General features: G+C 45.3%; 1 protein-coding gene across 2 annotated transcripts in view; it reads left to right on the top strand.

The window, feature by feature from the left end:
• Positions 1-23,473, top strand: part of NUBP1 (NUBP iron-sulfur cluster assembly factor 1, cytosolic) — a 339,483-nt gene that overhangs the window by 295,482 nt on the left and 20,528 nt on the right. For both annotated transcript variants that reach the window (XM_069647833.1, XM_069647831.1), the window contains one exon: positions 14,431-14,514. In XM_069647833.1, the coding sequence (XP_069503934.1) occupies positions 14,431-14,514 (84 nt within the window). The remainder of the gene's footprint in view (positions 1-14,430; positions 14,515-23,473) is intronic.

The following is a 23,473-nucleotide window of genomic DNA, read 5'->3' as shown; positions in this document are numbered from 1 at the left end:
ATGCTTCCTCCCTGGTTTGGCTTCTTGCACTATCCAGACGTTTCTCCAGTGTTTCCTGCAGCTTTTCAATCACTCGCTGTTTTCCATCTGTGGCTTGGACCAGAGAATGCTGCTTCCCGGCACAACCGTACCTCCAGGAGCTTTGCTTTGGCACCCAGTGCTTCCAAAGTCCTTCAGGTGTGACTGCTACACCTCTCCTTCCTTCACGCTACGCCGGTATGTGTGACTCGCATTCACGAGACGCTTCATGGATGTGCACGTCTTACTTCTGTTGGCTTTCTCCTGCACGGTTATCTCGCATACCGCTCCCTCGATGCGAGCAGATATCATTTTTAAATATTGAGCGCACTTTAGGTTCAGCCAAACAACTATTCTGCACATTAGATTTCGGGCTACACTTAGTCTGCATCAACTCCTCCTTCCTCTTCTTTATCTCCGTACTTGAGGCTTTATGGGAGTGGAAAACCATTGGTTATTGGATTGAAAATGTTGTTCAGACGTTTAATATAGAGAAACATCAGAAACGGGAGATGTTATGTGTGTTGTGAATGTTTGAGGTATAAATCGAATTTTGTCTAGAGTGTTCTAAAGGAAGGGTTTTCTGATTTTTATAATAAAGGGGACTTGTGGGATGACATGCCATTAAGAACTTGGGTATTATAGGGTGGTCTTCAGGAGGAAGGGTAGAATACTGCTTATCGTCTGATGGAGTCACCACCTCCCCCTGACGGCAGTCTCCTCCTGTTAGTCCCAAATATGAGGCTACTGCAAATAAATGAAGACACACCAGTCGCAAACAAATATATAACAGTTTATTAAAGCTTAAGCAGAACCAAATTCTTCAATGCATGTATACAGGCATAGAGAAGGTGAACAAAGCCTTGGGGGACTGAGCGTGTTTTATACATATCTAACAACATGGCAAATCCGTTCTAGTCATCATGTGGTGATGGTTCATGACCTGTGAACGTGGGTATTTCACTGTGACAACATGTTGCAGCGCTCTGCATCATCCCTCAACTGTCTGGGAACAGAGCAGAGTGCGGTGTAGGAGTATATCTTGTTCCTAACACAAGGTAACATTCCTTGTGCTTCATTATCTGTGTTGTTCTTAGACTAAAAGGTCAGTCTGCTTTTTGACTCAGTAGCTCGGTCTTTCGGAACTACATATGCCATGCATTGTGATTCCTTTATTCAGCTAGACGCACATTCGTAATTAGCTGCGGAAAGTCAAGAGAGTCCAGGAAGACAGGAAGGCACCTAATTTACAGATTAGCTACATTCGTGCCAGTTCTTCAAGGCTCTCAGTTAAAGACAAACAATGTAGTCAGCAGATTTAGCATTCATGTGCAGGGGCATGATGGAAGAGCTTTTGGAGTAGTGACTTTGTGAATCATTACCGCATTCGGAATGAAAACCTGGTAAAGTGAGCAAAACAACCAAGATGGAGTTTGGATGGTACGATTCAATGTGTGTGCGCTTAGGACAATATAACACAATACAGAATGGATGCATTTTTACAATCCCTCCTTTTGGCCCATGCCAACACATTGCTAGTATTATGTGACAATGTATCATCATCATCAGAACAACCAGAATCATCACTATCAATATACATTAATAGCCATAAACTGTTTAACAGGGACATCTTGCATGATCAAGGCATTAGTCATATTTACAGGAACATGAGGACCAGGTTAATCGGAGATCTAGAACAGCAATTTCCTAGTGCAGAACCTGGAACAGGCAAGCATTGTGTGCAGCAGAACAAAATTGCCCCAATGACAATAGTGAGTGCTGAGAATATTTTCCAAGTCCTAAGCATGTTCCAAGCCCATGTTTCAATGTCCCAATCCCCTTCAGGGACGTGCACTTCAGAGCTCAGTATATGTAACCTTTTGATTGCTTGCAACACAGTAGGGGAGGAGTCGGGTACGTATACACTACACGCAGACCCAACCATTTTGCATAGTCCACCATGTTCAGCTAACATGACATCTAAAACCATTCTATTCAGAACAGATACTAACCGAATCGCTCTTTGTTCTAATGTCATGTTGTACAATATGTCAGTTGTTTCATTGATAGTGTTTTCTAACACTCTAGCAAATCTCCTAATATCTTGTGAGTTTATGATTTGTCCCCAAAAAGGAACTATGGCTCTTGCTACATCTCCCAATACCTGGAGGGGGGTATCATCATCATCCTCTATTCCCCTCCTAGGGCGATGCTTCAGTATGTCTGCAGTAGGTGTGACAAACTCCTGGCAATAATATCCCCAGATAACAAGTACCTTTCCAATCTTTAGGCAACCATGAATACGCTTCCCTGCCACAGACAAAATAAATGGATCCCCCAATGTATAAGGGCCTATTCGCCTATTCTGCAGTGTTTACACATTTATCATATGTGCCCATATAGCAGGAACCCTCTTTCCGCAGACAAAATGGAACTGTCAGGATCATGATTAATGGTGTAGGATGGAGGAATTTCTTCCCTGTTTCCTACTGGTGACATTCTAAATGAGATCATGGATTGGTAGGGTCTAGCATTCTCATCAGAGCTTTTAGTGACGGCAGTATTGGTTGTACTTTTATTTGCAAAGACAGAACATCCTAGAGGTAACAGAACTAGTCAGTCGAATTCATTGATGTTAGTACCACTGGTAATTTTGATGGAACAATCATTCCATTTCCCAAAACATAGAGTTCTAAACGATGCATAACAAGGAGTGGATAGATGTACCATCCCAAATCTTTATCACCGTGTTGTGGTAGGTGAGAACATGCCCAATAGTTAGTTTTGTTCAAAATTGCATGACTGGCGTTCATGATCTGTATGAGTGTATTATTAGGATATTGTTATGAGAGAGTGCGTCCGCTAGTTCCTCTGGCTTATATGGCGCTGTGGTTCCTTCTACTTCCAAGATGGCACCCGTTCCCTTGAGTGCTGTTCCAGGCCTTTTGGAGTGTCAGGCTCTGGTGGCTCCGCCCCCTGCACTACAAACACCTTTTCTACCAGTGTATCGGGAACCTCTCTGCATTGCTCCTTTCCACTGCCAACGCTCGTAAGCTCGCCCCTTAACTACTCCGAGATCTTTCTGTTCTATGCTTTCTCTCAGTGTTACTAATTGCTTCTTACTTTCCGAACCGCTTAGAGATACACCCCCAGCGCCGATACATTCCTGCTGGGAAATCTGGCTTCACAGAGGATCAGATGCCTCTGATTACAGGGTAGGCGTGCATTCACCTGCAGTTTTTTCTCCTATTGTTCGGGAACCCCTGCCACATTAATATTGTACTTTCAGTCTCTCCGCAGACTAACATGAAGGAATCTCTCAGCGTTCGAACGCCACATTCTTAAAAAGAACTCTCTGTTCTTCCGGGTAAGGACGCTCTCGGTTACTATAACAACCGTTACTTAAGACTTCCAAACTACAGACTGGTCCACATTCTAAATGCAATTCTTTCTTTAGGATTGCGACAGAACTCATTTTATCCTTCTTAACACTGAACGTAATCCGAAAGAAGCGCAGAGGTACATTTACAGATTCTAGGAATTCACCCTTTTGCTTCAGTATAGTTAGGAGTTTCCATAGTTACGGAGACGCCATTGTGTGGATTACTAATTTCTATTCTCTTTGTATCCTCAAGCCTTCTCCCGACTTTTCTGCCCTCCTCCGCAGCAGTGCTTACTTCTCCATCCATTCCCATCCAAAATAAGAGTATAGAGTTCACTTCCCAGGTAACATTTCTTCCATTCCACAGAGCTCTCACTTGTCCTTTGCCATATGTATACTGAGTCTGCATTCTATATCACCACAGTATCTGCTGCTGAAGTGTCCGTTAACTCCCTGAATCCATGACAAAGGAAGCCTCCGCAAGCAAAAGATGACCAAAGATTGAAGACATTCCCAGGTTTTATTCCCCAGAGGGTTTCCTGGGAAATCCTGCCCTTTCTGCTCATTTATGAGAAGCGGGGGTAGGCTGAATTGGGGAGCTATCCTTACCTCATATCCTTGCCCAGGAATCAAGGTTAGTGGAACTGTAATTAGAGAAAGTACACTGAGCTTGTCGAATAATTGGCACATGACAGAAATCCTTCTGTGTTTGAGATCATGTGGATCAAGAGAGTGAGAGTGTACATAGAGAGGAGTCAAAGTGGTGCTGACAGTAGGCAGTAGTATACTAAGCAGATGTGAACTCTCGAAGTACCATAATACAAGTATTAATGTGATTACGACACATGCTACAATTGCTATTATCAACTTCTCCTTCATTGACCATAGCGCTCTAGATATGGGCTTTTCAGTACCAAAGCTTTCCATGTCCTCGATTCTACATGCCCCAAATATAGGCATAGTTTTCAGTGTCCATTAAGAAGCCTCACTGAAACAGGCTTCATAAGTTCATCCGTAGGTGGCACCTGACAACGTGGCCGATCTTGCTTGTAGTCTTCGTTTCACCCTGCTCCCCTCTGGAACTCCTTGAACCATCTTTAGGGGGATTGGAGGGAAAGTCGTTGGTTTCTTGTGGGTGCAGTATACATACTACACTTTCCTAATCTACAAAAATGTCATTCCCTGACTATTTCCCTGGTCGAAAATTGTACCTGGTGACTCCAGGTACAGAGTGGTCCATAAACAAGGGATCAGAATCTGAAGAAAGTGCTGAATTCTCAAGTTGTTTAGTTTCAAAATTATGCTCCAAATCAAAATGGGTGCCCTCATTCAAAGGCACACACTTTGGTTTCAGGATCATCAACCCCCTCCTTAACCCACTTGTCGTAGGGTAAAGGCAAGGCCACTTGTTTCAGGTGCGCTGCATGGATTCAGTGGTTCTTGCCCTCGACTCGGACAGCCGTCTGAGTAGCCAGCAGCACTTGATAAGGTCCTTTCCAACGAGCTGCAAGGCAGGACGTCCCCCTCGAATTCCTTAATTAGCACGAAGTCCCCAGGTCGAATGCGATGACCAGGTCCTTCGTGTTTCTCGGGCAAAGGTGAATCAAACACATGTTTTGAGTCAATTGGTCACAATAATCAGTCAATAATGGCTATTTCCGACAGTTTTCTAGGTCTATGTGCATTCCATATATTAGCAGGTCTCCCCATAACAATTTCGTAGGGAGAAAGTCCCATTATTGACTGAGCCGCTGTTCTCATAGACAGCAAGGCTAATGGTAAGGCGTCAGGCCATTTCAGTTTACTTTGTGCCCACACCTTTGCTAGTTTGTTCTTAAGGATAACGTTATGACGTTCCACCAAACCGGCACTCTGAGGTTGCCTCGGGGAATTAAATTGTTTATCAATTTGTAGCGCCTCGCATACCTGTAGTATGATAGCTGCTATAAAGTGTGGTCCATTATCGGACCAAATAACTCTGGGTAACCCAAATCTAGGAAAACACTCTTTCAACATTACTTTGTCAGTGGATACGGCAGTGTTATCTCTCAAAGGGAAAGTCTCAACCCATTTACTGAAAGCGCATATCACTACTAACACATATCTGTAGTTTTGACATTGCTCCATCTTGATGAAGTCAAAATGAATCACTTCAAATGCAATTTTGGAAATGTTGTCATTGTACCATACTGGGTCTAAGTGTTTACAAATACTCTTTGCACCGATGTGGGCTGGCCCATCTGCCATAGTAACTACAGCTGTTACATATGTGTTGGGCAGCATCCACCTCTGTTCCTCATTGTCTACCCAACAACCCTCATTATCCAACCCTGCAGGTCCAGAAGCCCAAAACTCAATCTCCTCCTTCGTGGCTTCAGCCTGGATCTCCTTCGCACTACTAACGCCCTCCTCCATCATCCCAGTTTCTGCAACCCACCCAGCAGAATCTAATGCATACATTCTTAAGTCTGGGTCAGTGGCAGTTTGTTTTGCTATTTTGTCTGCAAACTCATTTCCTTTTCCAATGTCGTCAGTCACCCTTTGGTGTGCTACGCGTTTCATTATAGCCAGTTGTTTGGGAAGGGCCAATGCGGATAACAATTGTACTATCAAGGGACCATGCTTAATCTTTGTACCATGAGATGTTAAGAATCCCCTTTCAGTCCAAAATCTTCCAAAGTTGTTAGCTACTCCAAAGGCATACTGACTATCATTATAAACATTTACAATAAGCCCCTGGGATATCTCGCAAGCTCTAGTCAAGGCAACTATCTCTGCAGCCTGGGGGGAGTTGTGTGGAATTCTCTTGCTTTCGATAATGTTGTATAAAGTGGTGATTGCATAGGCAGCAGTGGAAGTGCCATTAGGCAGTTTAAAACAAGAGCCATCACAGAATATCTCTCCATCAGGAGATGTCAATGGTGTATCGTTCAAATCGATCCTGCCTTTTGTATCCTATTCAGTAACATACAGGCAGTCATGGGATGCGTTATTAGTGTAATCCTCATTCAGAGAAGGCAAAAGTTCAACTGGATTCAAAGAACAGCATCTCTGATTTTGATGTGAGGTGCAAATCAACTCATACCTAGTCAGCGGGCAGATGTGAGATGCTAAGTCTGTTTTCTATTTAACAGAACATCTACTGAGTCAGGTACCATTACGGTTAAGGAGTGACCCAAAACCATACCCTCACTTTGTTTCACTGAGGCGACAGCAGCAGCTGCAGCCCTGAGACATTTTGGCAAAGCACATGCAACAGGGTCTAACGTGGAGAAAAATAGCCACATGGTCTGCTTCTTCCTCCATGTTCCTGTGTCAAAACAGGCAAAGCGCATCCATTCCTTTCATGCACAAATAAAACCAAATTATTTTTTATAGTTTGGTGTGCCCAATACTGGCGCTGAACATAATGCCGTTTTGAGCAGATCAAAAGCTTCTTGACAATCCGCATCCCAAGGTACTGTAAAGCTACATCCTTCCTTGTCAATGCCAACATTTGCCTAATCAAAAGTGAGAAATTAGGACATGGCTTCGGCTCAATTGGCTAAGCTTTCCTATGCGTCGCACTACCCAACCAAGCCTGGTGATCGGGTAAGATGTTTGACTTCATCACAATCCCTAAGCTGTAGGACAATTGCCATCCGGGAACAGATGCTACCAGCTACGAAACCAGTACTGTGAAACACCCACTGTGGGGAGCAGTGTTTAACTTGAAAGTTCCAGGTTTCAGTTCCGGCATGAGTACTGTTGAGTAATAGCTAATACCTGCATCTTAGTTTTCAAAGTCACTTGGTAGAAATGGTTAATATAGTAATTAATATTACTCCTTAAAGCCCTGCTCTACACAGAAAACCAACTGAATACAACATTAAAGCAAGAAACAATAGAAATCTTTTTGGAGTATGTAATCTTAATGGTGAAGGAGCAGTGCCTGGGGAATGCACATGCGGAACCTCCTCCCCACTCCGTCACCCATGACACCCCGCAAGATACTTTTTTCATAAGAAATGCAGTAGGCTTAACCTTAACTTTTAATATTCAGTGGTTCAAGCCACCTGACCGCCCCTGTCCTGTAATCCCTGTTTAAGGTTCTCAGTTAGATGGGAATACAATGGATCTATATTTTAGAATAGTGTTTCTTGTCTGGAGCACAACATAGATCTTTTTTTTAAACAAACTTATATAGTATGCTCCACATTTAAATTCCAGTTCGTCCTGAAAAAGGGTTTACTAAAAGTAGTTAATCAAATTATTTCAACTAACTTTTGTCATATGTACACCTATTTTTACCCATAACTTACTTTTAAACATATTAAGTGAGATCAGACTATGTGTGCGTCTTCTAGTTATGTTCATGGGTTGTATATTGTCCTCCTCCTAATTATCATGGCAGTTCTTTTTTCATCATCCTAACGTCATATAAAATAATGTTTATATTTTACAGCATCTTGCTTTCTGTTAGCAGGAGACATTACACTCGACCTACCCACTCTTTTTCCTTGTGACATATATTTTTCTTACCTTCACAGATTTCCCAATTTACTACAGCTCATTTTGGTACTATGCTTGTTTTTAATATCTATTTTGTTAAACTATCATATACTTTCTGACCTCTGCTCCTTTTCTACTATGGCTGTGTCTTTCTGGATCTGTTCCCCATCATTGTGTTCTGCCTGGTTTCTCCTACCCTTGCTGATCAATGCACGTGCCCCCCATATTCACCACAAAGTCACTGTGATCCAGCCTATTAGCCTTTCTGTACCCTCCATACCCGTTCTGTCTCCAAGCACTACCATATGCCTGCCCATTCACATTTTGCCTGGATATCGGTATTCCCACCCCTCCAATATCCAAAACAGTAAACACATCCCATCACCAGTTCTCTGCACCCATACCTCACTGCTCAATGTCTGAGCGCCATCCCCATGCCTCAGCGCCCTTAGTCTCTGTGTTCCACCCCTCCTCATTGCATTAAGTCCCACCTCAGCCCAACATCTTTTTGCCCATACTTTACCTGCACCATTTCACCAAACCATGCCCTCTCCATCTCCACATGTCCCTATTCCCTCTCCTGTCCACCCCAATCCCGCTATTCTGCCCCTCGTATGTCTCTAAGCTCTTCCCCATTCCATTTCTCTTTATCCTTCGCACACAATCTCTGTACTACCTTTTAAGCTCACCACTGTGAGAAACCTGAAGGTGTCTCACCTGCTAGTGCGCGGGGGATCTGTTACACAGGTGGCCAGGACACAGCCATCGCTTTTGGATCCAGTTCCTGGGGGTGGACCCGTGCGGGAGAATCACCTAGGTGAGGGGTCTTCGGGTAGTGGGACAATGGATGGTGAGACACGATATTCCCTTCCTTGTAACACCTTTACCTCATCCTACCAGATATGATACTTAGGAACTCAATTCCCCCCCTCCTTCACAACACAAACACTTTCTCACAGGCAGCTCGCTATGAGAGAAAAAATTAGAATAAATAACACTTGAGCCGTATACCTGACATGTCCCAAAACAATGGTCAGGCAATTTCTGGCCATAACGCACAACTGACTTCCATTACACTTCCCCACACAGATAAAAGGCGGAGCAGGAGAGCACACTCTGATCAAGGCAAAACGCACAAGGAAGCAGTTCCAAGGTGGCAGTTTAACGCGAGTAGAAAGACGGCAAAACAGAAGGGGATCGCAGGGAGAGAAGTTTCCTTGACCTTTTCGACAAGGAACCATTACTTTCACGATCCCTCTAGAATAGAAAGCGTAAGACCAGGAAACGAGGCTGTAGAATCCTGTGGTGTGTTTTGGAGGTACCTAGGGCCCTCCCGCATCGATAATCAAGGCGGGGAGAATCGCCTGCCGCGGTGTGTCAGGATTCCATGGTACATTTCTAGAGTTTCCAGGGTTCATAACCTTAAAAGACATACCATTACAATTCCAAGGTAAATTAAATAGACTTACACATTTACATTACTTAATTAAGAATTCATCATTCGCATCAGAAAACCTTTTGAATGTAGGTTACTTAGAGGTGTTATGTTTGGGTTATGTTTAGATTGACAATTGAACTAGTATAAATATTCCTTAATGTACATTCAGGAATCGCTTGAATTCCCAAAGCAAGATGGAGAGTTTTTTCTGCAGCACTGATTGGTTTAAATAGTTATGAGGTCATTTGGAATGTTGCTCTGAGTTTCCAACTGCCTTTCATTTTAGTATCCTTTGAGACAGGTCGCAGTTTAGTTAGCTCTAGCAAAGAATATATTTAAGTATATTTAATTCTAGTTTTTCAAGAAGATTTTAGAATATCCAATTACTACTAATTCTAAGCTGAAGTGAAGTTTATCCAAGAAGCTGAAGAAGTCGTACAGATGAAGCAAGCTAAGTTTTATTAATTCTACAAAGTCTAATGTCAAGGATTTTCAGTTCGAATTACTTTGAAAAAGACTGTGTGGAAATCAAATGCTAATATTCATTCTTTTTTGAGGAAAATAAGATTCAGTGTTACTATTTTGAACTTTTATTGTTACGCTTCCATTCTGCTTCTGAAAGTGTATTTCCCTGAACAACTGCGCGTTTAATATTTACTAACCAGGCGCGCGTAACTCTTCGTGTTTACTCGCATGTTTGTTTTTTCTCGCTCGTAGTTCTTTCGGGAGCGTTATTTTTCGGTTTGAGTATTACGCCACGCGCGGCTCTGAATTTAGAAGAAGGAACCTTACGAACGTCTTGAGCGCGTGTAATCGTCGTGACGTCGTTTCAGGAAGTGCTCTTTTGCAGGACTATAATATTGAGCACGATAAGCGTTGTGACATTTCTTTTTAGTTCTGAAGGCATCGTTTCTAAGGACAATTTAGTAGAGAAGCGTCGTGTCGACTGACATTCATTTTTCAGGAAATAAACGGCTATTGGAACTCTTTACAGCAATGCCGATTTTTTTAAGGAGGTTACATTTTTTTTAACATCGTAATTTATTGCAAGTTCATAAAGACTCTAATTCAAGTAACAGACTTTCCATATGCAATAAATACGAGTATAAGTATTTTAAGAAGTTCATTTATGAAAAATATTATCACAGTAGAAGAAGGAAACATTGAGTTCTGAATTCCAGACTTCAGCTCAGCTACTACTGAATAAGCCTATCGGCAATAAAGCATAGGCTACAGGTACTACAAGGAGAGTGGTAACATTTTAATAAACTTAGCTAGAGTGGATTGATTATTAATATATACATATATATTTGTCTCCTAGATCTCAGACACTGAGGTGTATTTCCAGCTCCAGAGAACTACAGTGCCAGCCAGTGAAGATCTGTCTTTTGTTATTTTCTCCTCTATTCCCCTTGGGTTTGCCAGCTTGGTAGTTTTATCAGTTGAAGGACTGTTGGGCAGGCAGACTTAGGGGGTCTGGTGGGCCCAGCATCACTCCTGCAGGAAGATTCAAGTTTGGAGCAGGAGAGCACACTCTGATCAAGGCAAAACGCACAAGGAAGCAGTTCCAAGGTGGCAGTTTAACGCGAGTAAAAAGACGGCAAAACAGAAGGGGATCGCAGGGAGAGAAGTTTCCTTGACCTTTTCGACAAGGAACCATTACTTTCACGATCCCTCTAGAATAGAAAGCGTAAGACCAGGAAACGAGGCTGTAGAATCCTGAGGTGTGTTTTGGAGGTACCTGGGGCCCTCCCGCATCGATAATCAAGGCGGGGAGAATCGCCTGCCGCCGTGGTACTGTCCTTGGCTCCTAGAACAAAGCAGTACCAGTGAAATCAACAAAGCCGGTGAGCTGGGGAGACTGATACCAGACCGCCTGTGCTGATGCCGAGGTTGCAAGCAGCAACAATTGTAAGGTGAGCGCTGAAGCGGACAGTGTGTTAAATCGGATGTGATAACCAGCGCGAGTGAAATTGAACAACAGATTGGTGATTGAACTTTGAAACTAGGATACAATACCTTTTGACAGAGTGGTCCGGCACTGCATGCGTTCTCATTAAAAGGTCTCTGTAAAGTATCCAACTAAGAGTGGAGAAAGATGAAAGAGTGGCAAAGAACTGTGCATCGAAGTGGTCCTTCGACGTGTCAAGTAAAATCCTGTGCACAATCCAAAGTCTTTGATGTTGACATTGCCTAACGAATTGATGACAAGTGAATTAAGTTGGTCCGAGCCCAAACGAGGAAGATCGATTGAAAGGTTTTGGGTTAAAAAGGTTTTGTGTTAAAGAGAATTAAATTGGTGCAAGCCCGGCGGAGGGAGACTGATTGAACATTGTGTTAAACCGGATCTGAGCCCGGCTGAAGGGGATCCGAGATGAATAGTAAATCACCAGAGAAATTGGACACATGAAAATTCACAAATTTTGTATTCAAGGGGATCTGAGCCCGGCTGAGTGGAATCCAAGGTGAATAGGGGGTTACCTAAAAAGTTTTGTACGTGTGTATATCTGATAGGAAAATACATTTTGTCGCATCATGCCCTCTGAGGAGTAGAGTCTTTGAAAGGCAAAGCGACTTGGGCACAGAAGGCCCTGATGCTAAAGTTTGAACTGCACCCTTGTTCCAGAGAAGTCAGACTGTGCTAACCTCGAGTGTACTGCCTTGTCCCATGCTGAAAACGTGGGGAAGGGAGGCTAATAGCCTGAACATCCTGATATATGATTTTATGAACACTTTACTTTTGCATAACATGGTTTCCCACACGATTTGTATTTAGAGGTAAGGATTGGCAATAGGTTTATTAGTATAGGCCCTTTTATTTTGACAAGACATCACTAAGACTGCATTATTATTATTTGATGGTTGTAGCTTACTTCCATCTTTAGAGTTACGATTAGATATGCGTTTTTCAAATCTTTTCATTTGAAATTCAATAAACACCCTTGAACTGTGGTCACTTGTCTGTCTTACTGTTGATATCATGCCTTCCTTACACCACCCAAAAACTGTTAGTCACCCTCCCTAATAATTGTTAAATGACAGTGAAATTGCATGGATTTTAAACTTTGTAATGACATGCTTCATGGTTCACGTAAGATCTATGGAGAGCCTCAATACAAACTTGGTGATATGCTGTTAACTACATTACTGCATTTTATCCCATATTTATTAATACATGGCAGCAATTCAATGGCCACAAATTTGTAGAACATGGCTTAACTTTTAATTAACATTTTAGGCTACATTTTTTTCAGCTATTGTGATTTCTGTTATTGTATTTTGTTTATGGGAACAAAGGGCTTTCTCTCATATCATTGAAAGGTGATTATATGAAAGGAGGCCTTTTCCTGCTATTCATCCTATCTCTGGAACAAGTTATCTGTAATCCGACTGTCCCCAATCTACAATTCAGGAAAAGCCTGAATACTGTACTCTTCAAAGAACATCTCAGTGATTGCTCAGTTTATTCTACCTTCTCTTCTTTCCTGCTGAAGCTCCCACCCACTCCTCCTTCAACTACCCATTCCAGCAATCTCTGCTACCTCCTCAACCTATCTGTAACCCTCTGGGTGTGTCCTTATGATATGATTGTGTATAGGCGCTATATAAATAAACTGTGTTTCAAAGCGCTTCACGACAAGGGAGGGAACAAAGGAAAATACAATGACATTCTTACAGGCCATGAACAGTAACGATGTGAAATTAACGATCCTACTCGGCCTGACGACATTTCAGATAGTGCAAGAGCTAAGACATAGATAAGGAAGGGAGGGGGAGAGTGGGAAGGAACTGGAAACAGACAGGCGACTACCGTACTAGGTCAGACGACATTTCTGGTAGAGCCGGAGAAAAACAAAAGGTGAGGGAGAGGGGTGCAGAATGGGAGGGGAGGGACAAAACAAGCGACCATCGTACTAGGCCTGATGATATTTTAGATAGTGCTGGGGGGGGGGCAACTAAGGGGAGGGAGGAGGAGACAGACTAGGTTGCTATCATACTAGGTCCAGGGACAATTCTGATAGAATAAGTGCATAGAAAAAAGTAAGGGGAGGAGATAGGAAAAGGGAGAGGAGGAGAGAACCCGAGAGTAAGCAGTCAAGAGTGGAGAAGCAAGAGGGGCGAGCAAATACAATTGCAGCAGTCAGTAGTAACACATAATGTTGCAAGCCAGGATACAAGATGACGATGGGAAACAGCATGATTCAGGGCCACCATGAGTACAAGACGCAAAGGAAGTTCAGCATGAGAGTTGAGAAAAGGTGACGCACCGTGAATCAAGTCCATAAAGGTCAAATCCAGCATTGGTCACAAGACAGTGATGGTGAAACCAGAATGTATCAAGACAGACTCCTGCAGAAGTAGGCTGGAGGGGTGTGGGGGAGCGGAGTATATGAATCCAGCAAAACAGGCAACACCTGGGTGCGCAAAGGGGGAGGCACACGGAACATCACGGGGGAGCATGGGGGGGTATGGATGACCTGTTGGGACAGAGGGAGTAAACACATGTTGGGGCATGCTTACCTGCTGTCTGAGCAGGGGTTCGAGCCCTGGGTCCTCCTGGTCCAAACACGAATTGTCCTTTTCTTTGTCTGCCCTTTGCTTCGGACTCCCGGGCGAGAGACGCCCTTTATCTAAGAGTTAAGAGCGGAAAGGAAGAGGCAGGGCTAAGAAGGTGGGTGGGGCTTAGGCCAGGTGACCTAGATCCACTTGCACCTGCTCCCCATCTGCAAAAGAAAAGAGGCTGGAAGGCTCCTTAAGTAGGGAAAAGAGCAGCAACCAGGAAGGCACCAGGTGGGCGGGGCTTGCTAAGTGGGGAAATAGAGTGGCAACCAGGAAGGCACCTGCCCACTATTGCTTTCCAGCCTGGGCTGTGCTATGTTTCATATACATGCATGCATACATACAAGAGGGCTGTGTACTGTATTTTGTAACTTGTTCTCACAGACGCTTAATATTACATGTTGTGCTGTTTGTAAACCTGGTGAATTAATTTTCGAAACTAAGAACTTTAGTAAATAAAGTAAAAGTAGTTTACTTTTTTTTCATTTTCAGTAACACTTTACTGGTTTGAGTTTGAACATGTTCATTTATTTCTTTGAAGGAAAACATTGTGACAAAGGCACATCGTTTTTATCTGAGGTTCCTGATTCCCCTTCAACTGCAGTATACAGGAATATTATCCAAAGTAAGTATAAAGAGTATAAAAATGTGCTACACACGTTTTACATTTATTGTATTTTTAGAAGGCAGCAACTACAGACAGAGCAGTTTCATAGCATCCTCCTCCCCCACCCAAGAAAAAGAGAGGAGAGTTGTAATCTGATCTTTGACATGCTCAGGGAACATTCAGAACAGTAAAGTGTGGTGACATTATTAAAAAGATCTATATTGATGATTGCTAGAGAGCAGAATAAGGTTGACCTTGCTACAGAAAATGATCGTATGAATGAATACATGCCATTTATACCGACTCCTAAAAATGTCCTGAAATGTGCATTGATATCCTAATTCTAAGATTAGAAGGGATTAGCTTCGATTCAAATTCTCTCCCCACTTTTGAAGTCATCAGCTCTCAGCAAAAAATATCTAGGACCGATAGGCTTAGTCACATTTGCGATTAATTGCTATCGAAAATTTGAAACCTCTAATATTTAAATGCTCTGGAACTAATAGTCTTAGAATACATTATTTTAGTTAATTACTTGAATGGTTGATTACAGATGATGAACTGGAGAATATATGGCATATGATTGTTTTGGAATGTATGTTATGTTAGCTACATTCAATTCTCGCTCTGCTGTCAAGCACTCCTCTGGCATCTGTCACCTTCTGGAAGACTTTGATCTCAAAGTTCTCGCCCTTACGGAGACGTGGTTCAATGCCAGCTTTGATACTTCTTTTGACACTCTCCTGAGGGCTATGAGATCCTCTCCAATCCCAGGTTGAACTGGTCTGTAGGGGGTGTTGCCCTAGTCTTCCCTGAATGGGTCCCTCCTTCCGTCATACCCACTGAAAATACTCTTCCTTTGAAAGTCTCGTCTGCAAGCTTTGCATCTCTCCAACCCACGGGTTGATATCCCTCTCCCTCTTCCTCTGAGTGGATCGACCTTGCCTCCTCTCTTCTGACCTCTTCTTCTAGGCTTCTCCTCCTCTTTAGGGGTATGAGCTCACTGACATTTTGGACGAGGGTCCCACAGTTGAGCATATGCCATTCAACCCAGCCATTGCAGAACCTTTAGCCTCCTTATGGCATCACCCTTACACTATTCCCCTGTGAATAACAATTTTACAGGGAAGTATAGGCCTGCAAGAGGACACCCTTCTTTCCGCGCCACATACCCTTCCCCGGAAGGGTTGGTTATACAGGCTGCCACTATTTCCACCAGACCTGCGGCATCCACTTCCAATCTGCCTACGGACAGAGAAGGAAAGAAATTGGACGCATTGGCCAGAAAGGTGTTCACCTCTGGCAGCATGGTGCTCAAAGCAACTAACCTAGCATGTGGATTCGCCAAGTACTCCTTTGGCTTATGCGTCCCTGTGGGTGCTATGCGGGATGTTTTGTTTTACAGCTGGTGGAGGATGGGAAGGAAGCAGTCATTGCAAATGGGCCTGGACGTAGCGGACTGCGTTGACAGAGCAATGGGTTCAGGGGTAGTGATGAGACGCCAAGCCTATCTAAAAACTTCTGGCTTCTCTCCAAATGTTCAAAACAGGCTGCCTTTTCTAAAGAGGCCTCCAGACAGACCTCCACCTCCCCCAATCCAACCGGGATTGGAGCTCCAGGAAGAAGTGTGAGCCCTGTTATCGAAGGGTGCCGTGGAAGAGGTACCTCCCGATCAGAGAGGGTGTCGGGTTGGTATTCAGGATGGTGACGTTGAGAGAGATTCTCCACGCTCTCGAACTCCGGGACTGTCTAGTGCCAATAGATCTACAGGACTCTTATTTCCATGTGCTGAAACACCAAAAGCACAGGAAGTTCTTAGGGTCGTTTCAAAGTGCTTCCTTTTGGGTTGACCTCCGCGCCAAAGGTCTTCACCAAGCTCATTGCAGTATTGCAGCTCACCTCAGGAGATCCGGAGTCCATGTATTTCCATCCCTGGATGACTGGCTGATACGAGTGAAATCGGCAGGGCAATTCTTGTCTCATCTGGAGGACACCTTCATACTACTGCACAGGCTGGGCTTCTCCTTCAACTTGAAGTCCCATTTGACACCAGTTCAGCGACTCCAGATCATCGGAGCAGTCTTAGACACCCGGGTAGGGAAGGTTTTTCCACCCGAGGAGAGAGTCCGCAACATAGCCCAGATGGTGCATTTGTTTCAGAACCACAACACCCTTCCAGCGGCTTCCTTCCTCTCCTCTTGGGTCTCATGGCCTTCTGTATTTTTCTAGTGCCAGAGGCCAGGCTACGTATGAGATGCCTCCAGTGGCTCCTGAGGGAGCAGTGTTCTCCGTATCTGGGGGCGCTCGCGGATAGCCTTTCAGTGTCCAGCCAGGTAGTCTGTGAACTCGGCTGGTGAAACACCCATAGCAATCTATTGGCGGGGGAACCCTTGTGACCGCCTTGGCCGCAGGCCTGAGTGGTCATTGATGCGTCACTGAAGGGTTGGGCGCCCAGTGTGAGTATTTGCAGCTGAGCAGCATCTGGTCTCATCAGAAGCCAGTTGGCATATCAACAGGCTGGAGTTGCGGGCCATCAGGTTAGGCCTGACAGCTTTTGCCCAGTCTCTCAGAGTCCTGTGGTTCTGGTTGCGAGAGAACCAAATCTCTGTCTCAGCAGTTCATCTGGCGGGGGCAGAGAACACCTTGGTGAATGCTCAGAGCAGGCAGAGCACGGTCTCACACGAGTGGGAAGTGTGTCGGGAAGTCCTAGAGGAGGTGTTCCACTGCTGGGGTACCCCAGAGAGCGATCTGTTCACCACAGAGTCCAACAGGAAGCGTGAACAGTCTTGCTCAAGGGAATTACCAGCGAACGGCACACTGGTGGATGCGTTTCTGGTGGATGGGATCTTCCCTCTCCACTACGCCTTCCCCCCGATTCCCATCATCTCTTGGGTTCTCGGGAGGTTGAAGAGATTTTTGAGCAACCATGATCTTGATCTCCGCAGATTGGGCAAGGAGAACGTGGTACTCCGATGTCCTGGATCTGACCTCACTGGTTGCCTCTGCCTCCAGATCGCCTAACTCAGTCTGAGTGCCCCAGCCGACCCCGGATTCCCTCAACTTACATGCGTGGCTCTTGAGAGGATGAGTTATGATGACTGGGACCTCTCAGAGGAGGTAATTGAGATGTTGCTGGCTGCACGCAGACCTTCTACAAGATCTTTGTATGCATGCAGGTGTAGACTATTTGAGGAGTGGTGCAGGTAACACGAGACTGACCCTATCTGTTGCCCCATCACTACAGTGATGGAGTTCCTTCTGTCACTGGCCTCTTCAGGCCTTCAGGTTGCCACAGTTAAAGGGTATTTGGCGGCCCCATCTGTGTTCAAGAGGTCCCCAGACTAAAGTTCCTTTTTTACTATTCCGGTCATGGCCCAGTTCCTGAAGGGCCTTCTCAACAAGTTTCTGCCAACCCCATTTGTTGTCCCAGGTTGGGATCTTAATCTGGTTTTGACCTACTTGGTGGCGGCTCCGTTTGAGCATATGCACTCATGTTCTTTGGAACTGTTATCCCTTAAGACAGCTTTCTTGGTCACAATCACCTCTGCCAGGAGGGTTAGCAAACTGAAAGCCTTGTGCTGCAAACCTCCCTTTCTGAGGTTCTTTCGTGAGAAAGTCTCTCTTAAAGTCAGACCTGGATTAAGTCCCAGTCTATTGTTTTACCGGTCTTTTACCCTCCTCCACATCCCTCAAAAGAGGAAGAGCGGTTCCACTGACTTGACCCCAAAAGAGTGTTAAGATTCAAGTGGGATTTTGACCTGCTCTATCCATTCCTGGCGACCCCCTGTCATACCGCTGGTCCACAGGAGGCTATGCCTGTTCGGATCCACAAAGATTTTTATTGCTCCAGAATGGGTCCAGAGAACGTGGTACCTGGAGTTGCTGGACATATCCTCTGTGGTGCCTTTCTGCAGAGAGCTGACCACCTCTCCCAATATGAAGGATCAGTCCTGCATCCAAACCTCAACAGCCTGAACCTTTATGCTTGGTTGCTGAAAGGTGCGGTACAAGGAGTGGGATTTGTTTTAGGATGTCCTAGTGCTCCTCTGTGCTAGGAGAGCTGTCACCAAATCCTTTTATGCCTGTAGATGGCATAAGTATTTGACTTGGTGCCTAGAGAGGGATCTGGATGCTTTTACCTGTTCCCCATTCTCAGTTCTGAATGTACTGCTTTTGTTGGCCCAGACAGGCCAGCAGATTTGTAGTCTGAAGGTATACCTTGCTGCCAGTTTAGTTTACAAGAGGACCCCTGAGCATAGCTCTTTTTATTTCTTCCCACTATCCCCACGGTCATGCAATTCTTGCAGGGACTATGTAACCAGTCCCCCCTACCTCCATTTTAGTTTGTTATCCCGGCATGGGGGTAAGTTTAGTGCTAACGTTTCTTATGGGTGCTCAGTTTGAACCCCTACATTCTTACTCGCCCTCAAGGAGATTTTCCTGGTCTCTCATCAATTCCACTAGACAGTTGTGAGCTCCAGGCGTTGTCAGTTAAAGCTCCCTACTTGTTTTTCACCAAGGTAAAGGTGACCTTGAGAGTGAGGCAATCTTTTATCCCGAAAGTGGTCTTTGATTTCCATTTCTTTCAAAAGATCAATTTTTCTTGTCTTTTTTTCCTCTGCCTCGCCCTGGTGCAGGCCCTCGGCTTCTACATCTCTGACGAGAGAGACTAGGAAGGATGAACAGCTTTTAGTTGGTTATGGTGGTGCCCCATGCCGGCAGGGCTGTGACCAAGCAGACCCTGTCAAGATGGATCAATTTTGCATCTCGGAATGCTATGATCTGTCTGGTAAGGATGTACCCGCGGGTCTTGGGGGCACATTCCAACAGAGGACTGGCTACCACCTCGGCTCTGCAATTGACATTTGCCAAGTGGCTACGTAGGCTTCTTTGCACAAGCATCCTAAACATCATTATTTGGGCTGTCAGGATGCTTGATTCGGCAGAGCTGTCCTTCAGAGATTTCTGCATTAGGTGGTGTTGCTTTCCTCCCTCCCCCATCAAAGATCGGATGGCTAGTACTCCTTGGTTCTGCTGTCCCTCAGCATCAGAGTGCTAGAGAAAAAGGGTGGAACTAAGGTCGCAGGGCATGGCACTTCAATACATACTGGCACCAATGTCATATGGGGATCCTAGAGGCATTAGGCAGAGATTTGCTACGCCCGCTCATGGCGTAAACATTTACAAAGAGTATCTGCGCTGGGGGATAGATATCAAAGATGAGTAATCGGTGGGTGGCACATCCACCACAAAGATTACCGAGAGCGAAGTATACTCTTCTTCTGTTTAGGCAAGTCTTCCAGTAATTTATCTACAAACCCATGATTCAGTGGTCCTGGTCCTCTTTCAATTCTGCATGCATTAAGTAGAGCCTGAACAGTCTTTTCATTGAACTCCACTGCAGTTTGACTGTTTACCATTTTTTGTTCATGGTGTTTCTTCTTTGTCAATCTACCGTTGCCAAATGTCTGTCTTCATGCATTTTGTACTCCTAATCCGGTTTGTGAAGGTAACTTGTTAATAGCTGTAACCTGTTAGTACGAGATGTAGACGAATGCTTCGCTTTGACAGGTGGTACTCTAGAATGTGTTCCGTAGGTTACTGTGCTGTCAAGATCTTTGTTTGGGTAGCATAATAACAAAGTTACTCACCATAGTGACTATCTTACTCCTAGTCCATAGTCCCCTTTCCTCCATACTTGTGGGACATTCCATCCTTTGTCACAGGACCGGAGCACTTTTGTCAAAAAGCATCAAATTTAATTTTTGTCCTCCTTTTATTTTTACACGAGGCCACCGCATGTGGCCGTAACCCCGATCTCCTGAGCTCCGCCCTGCGCATTGTCCTTCAGTTCTTTTCTTTCACCAAGTCTGAGACCATTTAAGCAACAATAGAGGATACTTTTTAGAGGGGATGGGGGGCGTGCGTATGGAGGAAATGGGACTATGGACTAGGAGTAAAATGGACATTATAGTGAGTAACTGTTATACTCCTACATCCAGTCCCCTTTCCTCCATACTTGTGGGGGATTCCCAAGCGCAACCAGAGGAAGTACGGGTGGATGGAAAATCCCTTCACTGAAACATGTTTTTGAGGACAGTCTGGCCAAAATCAGCCCTGGAGCTCAGATCTAAGCAGTAATGCTAGCAGAAATCCGATGGGGCGGCCCATGTAGCCGCCTTGGCGATGGACTCCCAAGGATCATACTTTTGGAAGGCAACAGCAGCCGCTTTGCCACGGACTAGATGTGCATGGATGCCCTTTGGTGGTTGAAGACCTTGGATCGTATAGGCCTCTGAAATACACGAGGCAATCCAGCGGGAGATGGATGCTTTCGAAGCTGGTTTCCCTTTACGGTCACCCAACGTAACAGAGTTGTGAGGAGCTTATGAGTTCACTCGTTCTATCGAGGTAAAACTTCAGGGCTCGCTTGACATCCAAATTGTGTAGAACTCTCTCGGCATCAGATGTCTGGCTCAGAGAAAAGACTGGTAAGGAGATAGATTGGTTCAAATGAAAATCAGTAATCACCTTAGGAAGGAAGGAAGGATGAGTGCGAAGCACAACCTTATCCGTGTGGAAAGTGAGGAATGGATGTTCCACGGAGAGCGTGGAGCTCGCTCACTCACCTTGCCGGAGTTATTGCAATCAGAAAAGCAATCTACGATAGTAGCCATTGGTTCAAACGGCTTGTGACATAAAGCGGTGAGGACCACATTTAAACCCCATCTGGGATGCGGAGTCTGCACTGGCGGGAAGAGATGAAGTCCCACAAAATGCCCTTTGATGACTGGATTAGTCAATGAAAAAGAGCAGCTGTCTGTGGACAGGTAGGCCTCAATGGCGGATAAATAGGTCCTGCATTACAGAACATGAATGTCAGAAGCTGCCAGGTGAGACACAAAGGATAGAATGGTGTCGACCGAAGCATGCCTGGGATAGAGATGTTTTGCTAAGGACCAATGGCAAAAACGGAGCCATTTGCTCCTATACTGGGCTCTCGTAGAAGGTTTCCTGTCCACTTGGATAATGCGCATATCGTCTCGGACAAGTTAAACTGTGCTAAAGATCTGAACCCAGGCACCAGGCCGCCAAGCTGAACGATTGAGGGGAGGGGTGCCACAGATGATAATCGCTCTGGTGAAGAAGGTCGGGTATCAGCAGCAATCTAAACGGGGGAAGAAGCGACAGATGCTGTTGTTCCGGAAACCAGAATCTGGCCAGCCACCAAGGAGCTATGAACAGGAGAGTGCAGTTCGATGCGTTCCTGAGCTTGCAGAGTGGCCGATGAATCAGTGGCAGTGGAGTGAAGGCGTCAGCCTTCATGTTGTCCCATGGAATCTCGAGGACGGTCCGAGCCCGTCCCTGGACGCATAACGGGGAAGTTTCCTGTTATTAGAAGTTGCAAAGAAAGAGGTTCACCTCTGGAGTGCCCCATTGATGGAAAATATTGGAGAGGACATTGCTGTTCATTTCCCACTCATAGCTGGCTGCCGAGTGAGTGAATCTGCAGTCACATTGATGTGACCCGGGATGTGTACAGCCTGGAGCCAAACGTTGTGCTGGATGGCCCAGTCCCAAATTTGTATGGCAAGATCCACAAGGAGAGGTGACTTGGTGTCGCCCTGCTTGTTGATGTAAAGCATCGCCACAGAATTGTCAGTGGGAATACGGATTACCCTGCCGGTGATAGTCGGTTGAAAAGCTTTGAGCGCCAGGAACACAGCCAGGAGTTCCAGGTAATTGATATGAAACTGCCTGTCCTGAGGCATCCACAAGTCGAATACTTCGAGGTGACGCAGCGTCGCTCCCCACCCCAGAAGGTAGGAGTCTGTAGTAACTGTTACTTGTCGGCAGGGCTCCTGGAAGGAGGACCCCACTGAAAGGTTGTTGGCCGAGAACCACTACTGTAGATCTGCTGTCATTCACGATGGAACTGGAATTATCTTGGAATCCGGATCCGATGCCTGAGAGCAGCAGCTCCGGGTAGCTAGCTGAGTGCGCCTCATCTTCAGACTTGCAAGAGGTAGAGCTAGCACGCAAGAGACCATTAGACCCAGAAGTCTTTGGAACCACCAGGCCGTCATGTGCGAGGACTGGAGAAAGAGCTGACACGTGGTCGACAGGTCTGCAATCCTGTCCGTCGTTAGGAACACCTTGGTACTGACTGTATTCCAACGGAAACCCAGAAAGAACAGGTCTTGAAACTATAATGGACGATTTCGGCCAATTCACTGACAGCCCAAGATGGAACAGGAGCTGAAGGAGAGACTGAAGATTGGTCAAGGCCATCTGTGGACAAGGCCTGCGCAGGAGCCAATCGTCTAAGTATGGGTATACATGAATCCCCTGCAGTCTGAGGAATGCTGCAATGACCAACATCATCTTCGTAAAGACATGCGGTGCCGAGCTGGGACCAAAAGGGAGTAAACAAAACTGGAAGTGTTCTGCTCCCACAGAGAACCGCAGATATTTTTGATGCAGGCTCCAAATCAGAATGTGCATGTATGCATCCTGGAAGTCTACCACGCTGAGCCAGTCGCCCTTCCTGAGAGATGACTTTATCTGGCAGGGCGTGATCATCTTGAATTTCTCCTGGGGAAGAGAAAGATTGAACTGGGAAAGATCGAGGATAGTGCGCAGACCAGCCCGATTGGGTTTGGGCACTGTGAACAGACAGGAGTACTAGCCCTCCCCTCGCTCCTTGAGGGGAACAGGCTCCACTGCTGTGAGGTCTAGAGGCTTCTATACCTTGGCTCTGAGGGAGGGTGACCCAGTTTGCTGGAAGGGAGGGTTGAAGGGTGAGGTAGGGGGGATGGGCAAGCGGAAGCCCGCCCGAGCGAATGACGAAACCCATCTGTCTTAGGTGATGGTCTGCCACACCTCCAGATGAAACGAAATTTGTCCTCCCACAGTCTCATGCAACCGACAAAAAAAAAATTGGATGATTTGTCGGCAGGGAGACTGCCTTTCCCTG

The sequence above is a fragment of the Ambystoma mexicanum genome, chromosome 2q (genome assembly GCF_040938575.1).
Source record: "Ambystoma mexicanum isolate Mex_15411 chromosome 2q, UKY_AmexF1_1, whole genome shotgun sequence".
Lineage (NCBI taxonomy): Eukaryota > Metazoa > Chordata > Amphibia > Caudata > Ambystomatidae > Ambystoma > Ambystoma mexicanum.
Note: the sequence above shows the minus strand (reverse complement) of the source record. Positions and strands in the feature narration are given on the sequence as shown.